We start from the raw sequence: 12,721 nt of genomic DNA, 5'->3' as shown, positions 1-12,721 counted from the left end.
AACTTTCTCTTATTTTAAAGCATTTTAAACTAAAACATGGCTAGCTTTCTAATACAGTTTAGTTTAAGCTATAAAGTAGTCAATAAACGTGAACATTTTTGGCCGGAATGTATACATTTTGGAATTAATGCATCCTAACATTATTATAATACGGACAATTAAGAACAAGTGAAAAGCTGCGTGGAATTAAATAATATTTCCAATGTCTTGGTGATAGCGTGTACTTTTGTAACGCACTCATATATACTATTGTCATGTTTAATTTTCTCCAACCGTTGTGTTGCCATTATTATTTCTTGTGTCGATATAAGATTATTTATGTCGGGGTATGAAGCTTCTGTGATTTGCCTATCTTTAATAATGTAAGAAAGCTTTTGCGTCAAAATAATTTATATTGAATCACCTTCATCCCCTAATCTGCTGAAATTTAATTACTTTGCTTGCTTGATCATTGTTGTATTTTGATTTCGTGTTCCTTCACGAATACTGGGAAACCTTTCTCAAGGCAATCGTTTGTCCTCGTTTATGTCAATTTTAATTTAGATAATATACCTTTACGAAAAGAGTCTTTAGTATAGAGGACAATGCCACCACTCGATTGCTTCGCTTTAAGGTGTTGCACACTTCTTTATGAATGAATAGGTTTGATGTAGCCTTTTGGATCTCTTGTAGAGTCTTTATTTGTTCAAGTTTCTGTCGTGATTGAACAGAAATAATGTAAACATACTATCGGGGCATTTACGTAAATCCACATTATATATAAAAACTTTTATGACACTCTCAAAAACGTGCCATTAAACAAATTTGTTTGCTCATGTAAAGTTTATCGATTTTAAGAAACTCTCGCCCTCGGCTCTTGCCGAAATACCATGCAAACACAATCGGCGCCGTCTGAGGCCCAATTAATTTCGATTGCAATCAATGTAAACATCACAAAATAAATTTATCCAAAATATCTGACGGCCCTTTATTACTTGGCGTTACGACCGCTTGATCTGAATAATGATTTAATGACCTTCCACAGTTGCATTTAACGCTAGTGAATCATTTAACAAAGTTTCGATATTACCGGTAATTTCTGCTTTAATAAATAAAATGTAGGATGATGTTAAATTAAATCAAAATACGTTCACAATAATAACTTGACAGTTCGTTTTTTATGTTGTGGTGAGAATCGACTGAAACTTGTAACCTTTTTTTCTTACCGATGAATTTGATAAAATTATACATCGTCGACTTTAAAAAATGGTTGTTACTTTCATGTTTTTTTTTGTTAAGCTCACCAAGAAAAGCAGTTTGTATTATACATATCAATGAATATGGCTTTTGTTGATTGTTAACATAAAAAAAATTCTGTTAGTTTATGTATGGGACCGTACGAGTGTAACGAAAACGAGTACATTTATCGATTGAACCTCCGTGGCGGACGACTATGGACGGTGCTTCGTAAAAATAGTGCTTATAATATAAGAAACATATAAGGATAAATAATCAGTATAAAGCCGTGTTAGAATTTAAGTACCGGTAATACTTGAATGTTAAAGATTTTCTTTACAACAAATAACAAAAAAGAGTATATCAATTACATAATAATTATTGATGAAATATAAAATAGCTCCATTGTGATGTTTAAATGCTACACTTTTCAATCGATCAGTATTGACTAGTAATAACCAGTAATGACCAGTTTTAACCGGGTATTGACCACCAGCCCGGTCACTAGAATATGTTCAAACGGTACGAAACCGCAATTGATTGATTTAACTAACCACCATGTATTTATTAGCTTATATAGAATTATTGAATCAACGCTGAGCCAGTTGCATTAAACAATAATTGCGTAAACATCCTCTCAAACTTAAGCGTTAAGTTTTTATTGTGTTGTAATTATTGAAATTTATCATCTGAACTGGCCGAAGTTTGGAATTATTCCAAATGCGGTAATACAGTGCCTTCTGTTTACACAATAGCGAACAACTGCAGTGCCATCAGTGTGGTGATATTATAATTAAAACATAGGTCCCTGTACTTGATTATGTGTGCACGCTTGAAACACGATTGATACACACACATATTTTTTATACAGTTTGTTTGTATAATGCCTTGAGAGGCCCGGTGGCCTTCACTAACAATACAAATTATTCCGGTTATGTTCATAACAAACATGCACCTATTGATGTCGCAAATATAGCTATAGTTGCATTAATAGGCTGCGTGTATTGGCTACTTACGTTGTTTGTTTTGGGGCTAAAGAAGCATCTTATTGTTGGAATCAATTCATCGAAACAAACTACGTTTAATTAATATGGGCATTTTCTGGGAACAATTTTAAGCTTGGAATAATTCCGTTAAGAATCATATTTACATTTTTTGTATTGCAAAATGCAAAAAAAACATGACGCCTTGTTTACCATGCATATAATGTTGAACGTCTGGGAACTCGTAGGACGAGATCTTCTCCATGTTGGCTCTTTGTGGCTGCAAGAACGTACTTGTACACGGTCTACCATCGTTTAACTGCCGTTTTACATCTGAAACAAAAGCCTTCATTTTATCCTGTCTTTACTTCTGAGACAAACCCTCCACACACAACTGTAGTGACGCTTTACCTTTGAAGCAATATATTCTCCCATTTTTATCCGAGCTTAATCTAAAAAAAACAACTGTGCCCATTTTATATCCATTTTCCTTTGAAACAAAATCCCCCATTGTATTTGCGCTTTATCTCTGAAACAAAAGCAACAATGTTCATCCCGACTTTATTTCTGAAAACAAAACTATCCCACACGTTTTCCTCTGAAACGACCCCCCTCTCAAATTTTATCTCAGCTTAACCTCGTCCCCCTAAATTTGTTTACACGCTTTACAACTGAAACAAAACAATCCAATTTATCATTTGTTTACTTCAAACACCACCCATCATTTTTATACCGCTTTACCACTTAAGCAAAACCATCCATTGCTATAATTTCTCTACCTCTATGACAAAACCACTCATTTTTTATCATCGCTTTAATTCTGAAAAAAAATTCAATCCCATCATACATACAAAACAACAACAGCAACAACACGAGGTATAAACTAAGCTGTATGCACACATTGTTGATACAGGGTGCAGGATCACGTGACTTTGTGGGTTCACAATTAAACGTTAATAGATTGTAAACACACCGGTAATTGGTGCGTTTTCAAACAACTTTTTATAACAATTTTGGTAAAGAATTTCAACTAGTACATAAAAAGGCAGTTTGTTATGCTGCGAATGGGCAATGTGAAATACACCAGAATTACTTTATTTAATAAGCCTGCGTTCTTGGTAAAAAATTCGACGTGAACAGCATATCTGTTCACTTTTATGCTGCGCGCAACGTACAACTTTGGCACCGATTTCAGACGTATTCAAGGATTTATTCTTAAATCTTAAGATATCGACACAAACTGCAAGATTAACTGTCTTTACTGAATTTTACAAATGTATTTCAATAACTTGAGATATTTGCAATAATAAAGAGTGTACATGTACATGCTGTCCAGCCCGTGTGTAAATCCCATGTGAACCCCGTTGATCCTGCACCCTGGAAAGGAGCAAACACGCTCATTATAGTGACGTAAAGTCGTGCATATTGACTATTTTTCTTTCTTTTGTTATTGGAAGTCATTTTCCTTATTTTATTTTATATAAAAACTAAAACTAAAAAGAGATCTCGCGCAAATGAATGGATGGGAAAACCAGACCACTGATGTTAGAATCGAATACAGACAAGTTTATTTGCTCAGAGCGATCACCCGAACCACTCGCCAACGCTCGAGGTATAGGTTTTCATAGCATTGCTAAATAGAGCCATATGTACATAACAAAAGGCTAGTATTTCAGGGACCCACGCAAACAATTGTTTAAGTATTGATTGGAATGCTTTTGCATCAACAATTAAGCAAAGACGTCTATTATAGATTTGTCATGTTATTTCAATCCAAAAGCCTGCTTAGTGGTAACGCGTTAGCCTTTGCTTCTGAATACCCGGGACCTTACCACTTATCAGACACTTTTTTCATATATTAGTTTTATCTTTTTAATAACATAATTTTCTGAAAACAAACACAGATTGGTTCTGTTACTAATAAAACTAGTTTGACTGAAAATTTAGTAAATTTATTTGCTTTCAGTTAAAAGTATCTGAATAAGAATGTGATCAGATCAATAAAACTGCATTTTTGGGGTCCAAGGGGGCAGTGGGACCTTGGGGGTGGGGCATGGTGCCCTTCCGTTGAGGCCTAATTTGAGCGCTGCAAATATTGAATGCTGCCATTGACATAATTGATTTCTTAAGATGTAGCCCGGATCAACACAATTCTGGAAAACCCCATCTAATCTATAGGCACCTTCACCACTTACCCAAAATATCACCCGACGACGAATTCATCAAAATAGTAACGATTGATTTCGTATGTGATTTTGAAAGGATTTTAAATGGGTCAGCTTTGTTTGTTGACAAAGATAAGTGGAGGCTAGCTTAGTCTGGAGGAAGTCTTTAAAAGGGATAGAATGTATTGAAATAATTATGTTTGTTGGAGCAAAGTGACATTCCCACAAATACCACTTTTAGTAAAATAAAAATTATCCTCCGTTCAGTGAAATGCATCTTTAAGCAGCTACTGTGAAACCATTATTAATCGTCAGACATTAATTTTCGTGTATTTCTCCAGTCGACCAATTGACGAATTAAAGCTCCTAACGAACAATTATGTCCCATGTTTGAACAAAATTAAGACTGAATTACCGTACGTATGAGACAGTATAGAAAGTACGCGTAGACATACCTTTACCTTTAGTCTGTGTCACGGTGGACTGCGTCACTGAAATTAGAATTTCAATTTATGATTTTTGACAAGTTTTCAAGTCGTATCTTTCTTAATTGCGCCGTTTGATTTCGACCAAAGGCAAAATTTATTGATATTTTATTGTTACGCATTTGTTTATGATGATTATTCTATTATAACAGACAAGTCTAAAAGCTTAAGACTTAACAACAATAGAAAATCGATTGAAGAAAACTGATAGCTAGAAACTGATGCTATCATTCACATTTCGTCCCAACTTTCGTGAGTGTAATACGTGAGTTAGGGCCATCCGGGTCCTCACATAATACAGCTTCAGGCGCGGAATGACCGTGTTAAGTTCGAAACTTAAAACTTTTAAGGGACTCGAGAGCGTTTCAAATTAGCCTTAGGCTTTCTATGTAATCGAGCTTAAATATTTAGGTTTTAAACTAAGTTCGAAACACCCACACATATCTGCTTTCAATCGCATCAAGTTAATGGCGTTATAAAACTTTTTGCAATACTTGTATTGACATAAGAATTGAAATGTATAGCAAGCTCAGACCGGCAGTTTTCTTTTCTTGACATGATGGTATTTCTATCAAATTCGAACCTCTCAAAGCTCGGGTCAATTATTAGTAATATATCATCTACATCACTTCGTAGACAGACTTGTAGCAATACTCTTATTCTTTGATGATGGGGTATTGGTTCACATACAATCTATTGTCATTGCCAGCAATTTTGTGTATCATATGTATTGCTTAAATTTTCTCTGCTGCAGTGTTTTCATTATCAGCATATAATTGACCAAGGCTGTTGCCACGTGACCATAGCAGGGTACCAAAAACGCATGCGTTTGTTTCATTAAATATTTCTTGATGGCCGGTGTTTCAGAGGGACCATTACTAAAAAATACTTTAGATACATTTATAGCACACATATAGTATGTTTTCTAAAAAGTCACCGTTACGTGGACAAGTAAAGAAGGGTTTATTTAGATCTATCAAAACGAGAAGTCATCACTTACCTACATAGAACGCTATCAAAAAAGAGATCAGAAACACTATTTTACACGCGTTACATCTCGAAACTTCCCATAGCACCCTTTTAACATCCATATGTGTGCTGTTCGCAAAGTGAAAAATATCACAATGATTCGTACCCTATTAATCTCCGTTTAACGCTATTTAAACTAGCTAAAATGTTTTATCATGTATGCATAGATGTTTTATCATGTTGTATCATTATACTGATATAAATTTATCTATCTTTCTCGTCACACTCGCTTGAAAATGAAAATCCAATAGACAGCTCGTTACGTACACTATACAGATAGACACTGTTTGAGAGAGAAACTCCAATAAAACCATTAATCTCTCATTACCCTCTTTTAACCCGGAACCTATACAAACAAAGGATTGCGCAGCTTTAAAATGTTATGATCTGCAGAACAAACTTACGAGCCATCACGCGCGAGAACGAGACTTAACGCAAGTGCGGTAAAGGTCGAAAGTAGCGCATATGTCTCTTTTCTTTTATATCTTTTGTATCTGTTGTCTTCTGTTTTCAACGCCTTTTAGCACAGCACCCATGCTTATTATTGCTATTTCCTTCAGTGAGTCAGCTACATGTTGGTGCATTTTATTGGGGACTACGTTTAAAGATAAACATCTGTGGAGCGTTTATTGAAGTACTGTGCTTTAATTAATTAAAATCTCACTGCCAAAACTGTTTTCAGTGGGTGCTTGAATTTTTGTGAATTTTACTTTCTTTGCTGCAATTTTTGGAAGATAACATAATTATCTTTAAAATGATGCCAGTCCTGCACAACTTGATACGTAGGAAAGGCAAGTACAATGATTTGAAAGTTGGCAATTTTGTAATGGAACCCTTTGGGCATTGGAATAAATGTATTGTTACCTAGTTAATATCTTCACTGTCGACATTTGATTGAACGCGAGAAAATGAAACTTTACGAAGAATATAGATAACACGGTGCCTATACCACGTGACTTTTTAAGATCTGTGTGGGGAGTTAAATGTCAACAAAAGCACGACAAAGGTAAGATTTTTAAGGATAACTTTTTTAATATGTCATCATTTTCAATGAGATAAAGTGGAGAGCCCGCTCATTCATGAAAGTTTTCTATAGGTATCATGATTTTGTAAAACAAATGAATATTTTTTCAGTAAAGTGCAACCCGCGCGTTTGAACGGTTAGAAAAAGGTAGGATCAGTGTGGGGACATTATTTTTTTATGACACAGAAACATCACCTCTCGTGAAATAAAGCAATAAACTTTATGGGCGGAGCTTATACTATATCATTTTGCATTCTTTTTTCAGGTTTCTTTCATATATTTATGAAAACAAAATCAAGAAAAAATATTCTAACAGTAATATGATCTGTGTGGTATACGTGTTTAGAAGGATCTGTGTGGTATCCGCGTTTCTTCAATTTACGGATAAATTGAGATAATAACGACAATAGATATATTTTTTTAATTAATTTCAATTATTTCAATACAACAATTACTACTACTACTACTACTATTACAACTACTTCTGCTGCTACTACTGCTACTAATACTGCTACTACTACTACTACTACTACTACTACTACTACTACTACTACTACTACTACTACTACTACTACTACTACTACTACTATTACTACTTCAGCTATTACTACTACTAGTAGTAGTAGTAATAGTAGTAGTAGTAGGTCTATTATTATTATTTAAAAATTCATTCATTTCAGTTATCACCTATTTGGCACTAGTGAGCGGACAAGGGTTAAGGGAAGAAAAAATAGAGGAAACAGTTTCACGAGACAGGAATGCTATACAGAAGGGGACACTAGGAGTAAGGTGGGAGCGGGCGAGACGAAACGATAGCAAACTGTTGCCAACAATAAGAATGCAGATACACGAACACAATGGACATTTTAATTCTGACACAAATTCTGCAATATAAATTGTGTCAAATATTACACAGGTTGACAAAAAGCAAAGGCATGTTCTTTCCTGAGTAATACGTATGTTTTAAAATCAAATTTGGAATACAAACTGATAAAACAGAATCCACCAGACGTATTGGCTTGTCATTTTGTTGTTATTTAAAGTTTAAGGTAAAAGGTATGTTTATTAAAACAAAATACTGGTCATCGTAGAAACATATATATATATGTGTGTGTTTGTGTGTTTTATTTCATATATGAAATTCATATTGTTGCATTAGTTCATTACATAGTATAGATATTGACAATCATTCGCCATGTGTTGGTGATAATGTCATGTTATAAATTATGTCGTTGTATTCAGTGTAACAAGTGTATGCTTATCTTTAGCGTTAATTATTTTGAAATGAATATAAAAAGTAAATGAATAAATATTATATTATATGATTATATATGTACGATTCTCCTCTTGTGTTGTGGATGGATGCAGCTCTCAAGAATGTCAAGACGTATTTCGAATTAAGGAGTATTGTATTGTATACACAACCACATTGCATACATTGTTTACTGTCAATTACCACGGCCTAGAGTAATTATAAGCAGGCAGTTAATTATGTAAAGCAGTCGTGAAAATCCCTAGTATTAGAAACCCTGGCTGCTTATGATTATCGAACTAGCTCGTGACAGCGGTATTTAAAATTGAAACCAACGAAAAAACATCGCAAAACTTTAATCAAGTTATAAACAAAAAAGAATCACAGATTCGATAATACAAATCACAGATGCGATATATTAATGAATAACGTAAATCCAAATTATTGCACAATTATTTGAGAATAATTTCAAACACACAAACGAACTAAACGAAACCTAAAAATTAATCAAATTCGGATAACGTTAGAATCATTTTGAAAAGCAAAGTAAAAGTAAAACAACGAATAAAATAACGTAAAACGATAATGAAGTTACACAGACAAACTGTAAACTATTATGATTTTTAATCAGTATTCACGGATTTATGTGAAGTCCTAACGTATCGAGAAAGGTTTGTTTTGCGTTTGTACGTTTTGAAACACTCCTCACTACTGTAACACTTGTCATGCATGTGGGTATTGACGTGCTCTCTAAGGTCATTCTCACTCCTAACTGCCAACACTGGTAACATTTCACCAATCCCTCTTTTTTGCACTTTTCTCTCTAGCCACGAGTAGGTACTTGTCCGCAAAGCTCCTGTCGCACTGTACACACACGTGACATTGGGGTCCTTTGTTCGTTGAAGCATTCTAAGATTGTAGGCATCCTGAGAAAAAAAACATTTTATTCACGTGACATTTCAATGCGTAAACACGCTATTTCAAAAATGTTAGTATCTGAGGAAACGCGTTCGTTAGTTTTAAATTACAAACGATTTGACGATTATTGAGCTATTTCAAAATATATGATAACCTGAGAGATGTGATATATTGCATATTTGTGTTGTTTCAAGAAAATCCGTTCATCTGTTTGTTAGCATAACTGTATAAAAATGTAACTATTTTTAAGGTATTTAATCTTACCTGAAATGCTTTCCCACACCAGTTATAGTTTCTAGAGTTAGCGTGTCCCCTAATGTGGCGCAATAATCCAGCTCTGGTATTCGACATTTTTCCGCATTCGGAGCATTGAGCCATACCTTAAAGCAAATATAATATCAAAAATAATATACGATACATTACTTCACCTGACAGTAGTGTTTGGCGCCAAAATTAAAATGGACTTTGATACAATAACATAAAGTGTACACTTATTTAAGGTAAGCATGGACTTGTCATCGATTTAAGATGCTCCAGCGTAAGATTTTAATATTATAATGGGGATTGTACAGCATGCCTGTAAATCATAATTATGGATCAGTTCAACAAGCGGTGCAAGCGTAGTGTATAGCCATTATGTGTTTTACATGCTAGCGCATTTAAAAATCCCGTTTCAAATACATTGTTGACAAGCATTTTTTAAACAACTAAATAGAACTGAAAAACTTAAAAACAGTATACCACACAGATCCGTTGAAAAACGTATACCACACAGATCATATTACTGTAAGAATAGTTTTCTTGAATTTTGTTTCGTAAATAAATAACAATAACCTGAAAATGGATGCAAAATGATATAGTGTAAGCTCCGCCCATAAAATTTATTTCTTAATTTCACCAGAGGTGATGTTTTTGTGTAAAACAAAAATAATGTCCCCACACTGATCCTACCCTTTTCTAACCGTTCAAACGCGCGGTTGCACTTTACTGAAAACATACTTATTTGTTTTATAAAATCATGATACCTATAGAAAACTCTCATGAATGAGCGGGCTCTCCACTTTATCCCATAAAAAATGGTAACATATTAAAAAAGTTATCCTTAAAAATCTTACCTTCGTCGCGCTTTTGTTGATATTTTACTCCCCACACAGATCTTAAAAAGTCACGTGGTATAGGCACCGTGGATAAGGCTAGTCACTACACCGGCTTTCAGAATATAGCGTTTCGGAATGCGCAATGTTGTTTGATTATTTATGACAATAACATGCTTGATTTATTGATTGAGTTTTTAACTGAAAGAGTAAATTGAGAATATGAGTCAGTCAGTCGGGTCGGTCGGTCGGTCGGTCGGTCGGTCGGTCGGTCGGTCGGTCGGTCGGTCGGTCGGTCGGTCGGTCGGTCGGTCGGTCGGTCGGTCGGTCGGTCGGTCGGTCGGTCGGTCGGTCGGTCGATCATCATCATCATCATCATCATCATCATCATCATCATCATCATCATCATCATCATCATCATCGTCATCGTCTTCATCGTCGTCGGTCGGTCGGTCGGTCGGTCGGTCCATCATCATCATCATCATCATCATCATCATCATCATCATCATCATCATCATCATCATCATCAACATCATCATCATCATCATCATCATCATCATCATCATCATCATCATCATCATCATCGTCATCATCATCATCAACCTCATATTTATATTACATTATTTTTTCGGATTAAAAAGGATATTAGCACTTATCATTCTTATAAGTATGTTATAGTATGTCTAAAAATTATAAAGTGTACGCTGTTATCATCTTGTCTATAACCTGCGTGATTTTACTTTATAAGAGTCTGTTACAATAGACAATCCCAGAAATTGATAACTCCCGGATTACCGCCCCTGAATACTCGCGCGCGCGTCCAAAACGGTACTGTAGAAAAACACAGGGACATATAATGTTTGTATAGGTCCCTGAACAAAACAAGAAGGCGAAACGATTTTATCGAATATATTTGAAGATTAAAAAAGTGTCTGTTATCGATCTGATAATCAAATAATAGTTCGTGTTTTTTTAAGATAAGTTATTACGTAATTAGTAGAAATAAGGTTTGTCTGCATTCATTTAAGAGTAATAAAACTCAGCATGAACAGGGACCTATTTGTAAAGGTCCCTAGCAAGAATAAGGTCTTGATTGTCATTTAATATGTTATTTAAAGGCGACACGTGATATGTTATCTTAATTACGGTATATACACATGTGCAGACATGTGGTGTCACGGGCATACCCATAAACGCTTTTAATCCACACTTGGGACATCGCCTCCCATTTAGCGGATTCGTTCGCTCTTTTATCGCTGATGGGGTTTTTTTTCAAGATCTTTATCTTACTGAAATTAATCATCAGTTATAAACGAAGCAAAATCACATATTTTTTTCGTGTTTTTATTTATTTTTTATCGTAAATTTAGACTTTATTACGAAAATTAAATAAAGACCCAAGTTTAGGAAATCTACAGAACACAATTGGAACTATTCAAGTTTTATTTAAGTCTCCATATTTTACATGTTGAACATTTTTATCGTGAATTTAGATGTTTTTAAATTTATAAGAAATAATACAGGCTTAAACAAAGGCAGTTATCTACCTTTCAATAAATTTTTCTACCTCGGTCTGAAATCTTTCAAAGTTTCGCCAACTAATATTTTCGGCAATATTTACGCTAAGATCACAACGTTTACTTCAGACTTTAAATATTTCTATAAACTTTATAATTTTCATTGAATAATTTTATTCCATAAAGAAATCATTAAATTTTATACAAAGGCATTACTGAAAGGTATGCTTAAAAAAGCAAACTTGGCATTAAACATTACTTGTTGTCACTGAATATTGTTGCAGAGACACATATTTTATAAATCTATCGTGTATTTTTCTTATTTAACTATATTGATTAACGATGTTTAACAAATCGACACTTGGTTTCATGTTTCAATTGTTTTCAATCCTTCTGTGCGAAGTCATTAAGTACTGTTTATTGGAATAAAGCGGGTGTACACTATGATTACGCTGTAATCTGCCAAATTCTTCAGTTACGTTTTCAGTAGCGGGTCACGTGATAGCCGATATGGCGGCGGTCAATTTATCGATTCTGGGATTGTCTATATGACAACCTCTACCCCTTTTGACTTTTGTTTGAAGAAATGCTCAACTTGGCAAATAAATATTAATAAGATTGTCGCGTCGTTATAAGTTGCGCAACTCTGTATGGATACCACTGAACAATCATAGAGAGTAGCCTCCCCTGGGGTTTAAAAAAATGACTAGCTTTTGACCAATAGCGAATTTATCAAATCTTACTTGTATTTTAGTGTGTTTCTTGTATAAAGTGCTTTTATATTGACCTGATCAATACAGAAAAATATATTAATCAAATGCCACTAGCCAAGATGAAATGAGAAATAAAAGTGCTGTCCAGCTGTCAATTTAATAAGGTTTCAGTAGTTTACTTGCGCAAAAAGGTGCGTATAAAATTCTACATTAATGACGTAATATCTAACTTGTCGTATCGATATAGTTTCTTTGATGTTTAAACATATTTTTTATAAATAAAGTTCCCTAAAATAGTTTACGTTTTTATAACGCATACTTCAAAA

General features: G+C 34.3%; 1 protein-coding gene and 1 long non-coding RNA gene across 2 annotated transcripts in view; one reads left to right on the top strand and one right to left on the bottom strand.

Moving 5' to 3' along the window:
• The window catches only part of LOC127857287 (uncharacterized), an 8,940-nt gene extending 8,234 nt beyond the window's left edge, over positions 1-706 (top strand). Inside the window, exon 8 of the mRNA XM_052393699.1 lies at positions 691-706. Coding sequence (XP_052249659.1) covers positions 691-706 — 16 coding nt within the window. The remainder of the gene's footprint in view (positions 1-690) is intronic.
• A 1,698-nt stretch (positions 707-2,404) lies between these two features.
• LOC127857101 (uncharacterized) lies at positions 2,405-6,008 on the bottom strand. Its single transcript, XR_008038336.1, has 3 exons — positions 5,849-6,008; positions 4,819-4,854; positions 2,405-2,531 (listed from the first exon to the last, which is right to left on the bottom strand). It is a non-coding gene; the product is annotated as an uncharacterized LOC127857101 (long non-coding RNA).
• Between the last annotated feature and the right edge of the window lie 6,713 nt (positions 6,009-12,721).

The sequence above is a fragment of the Dreissena polymorpha genome, chromosome 14 (genome assembly GCF_020536995.1).
Source record: "Dreissena polymorpha isolate Duluth1 chromosome 14, UMN_Dpol_1.0, whole genome shotgun sequence".
NCBI lineage: Eukaryota > Metazoa > Mollusca > Bivalvia > Myida > Dreissenidae > Dreissena > Dreissena polymorpha.
Note: the sequence above shows the minus strand (reverse complement) of the source record. Positions and strands in the feature narration are given on the sequence as shown.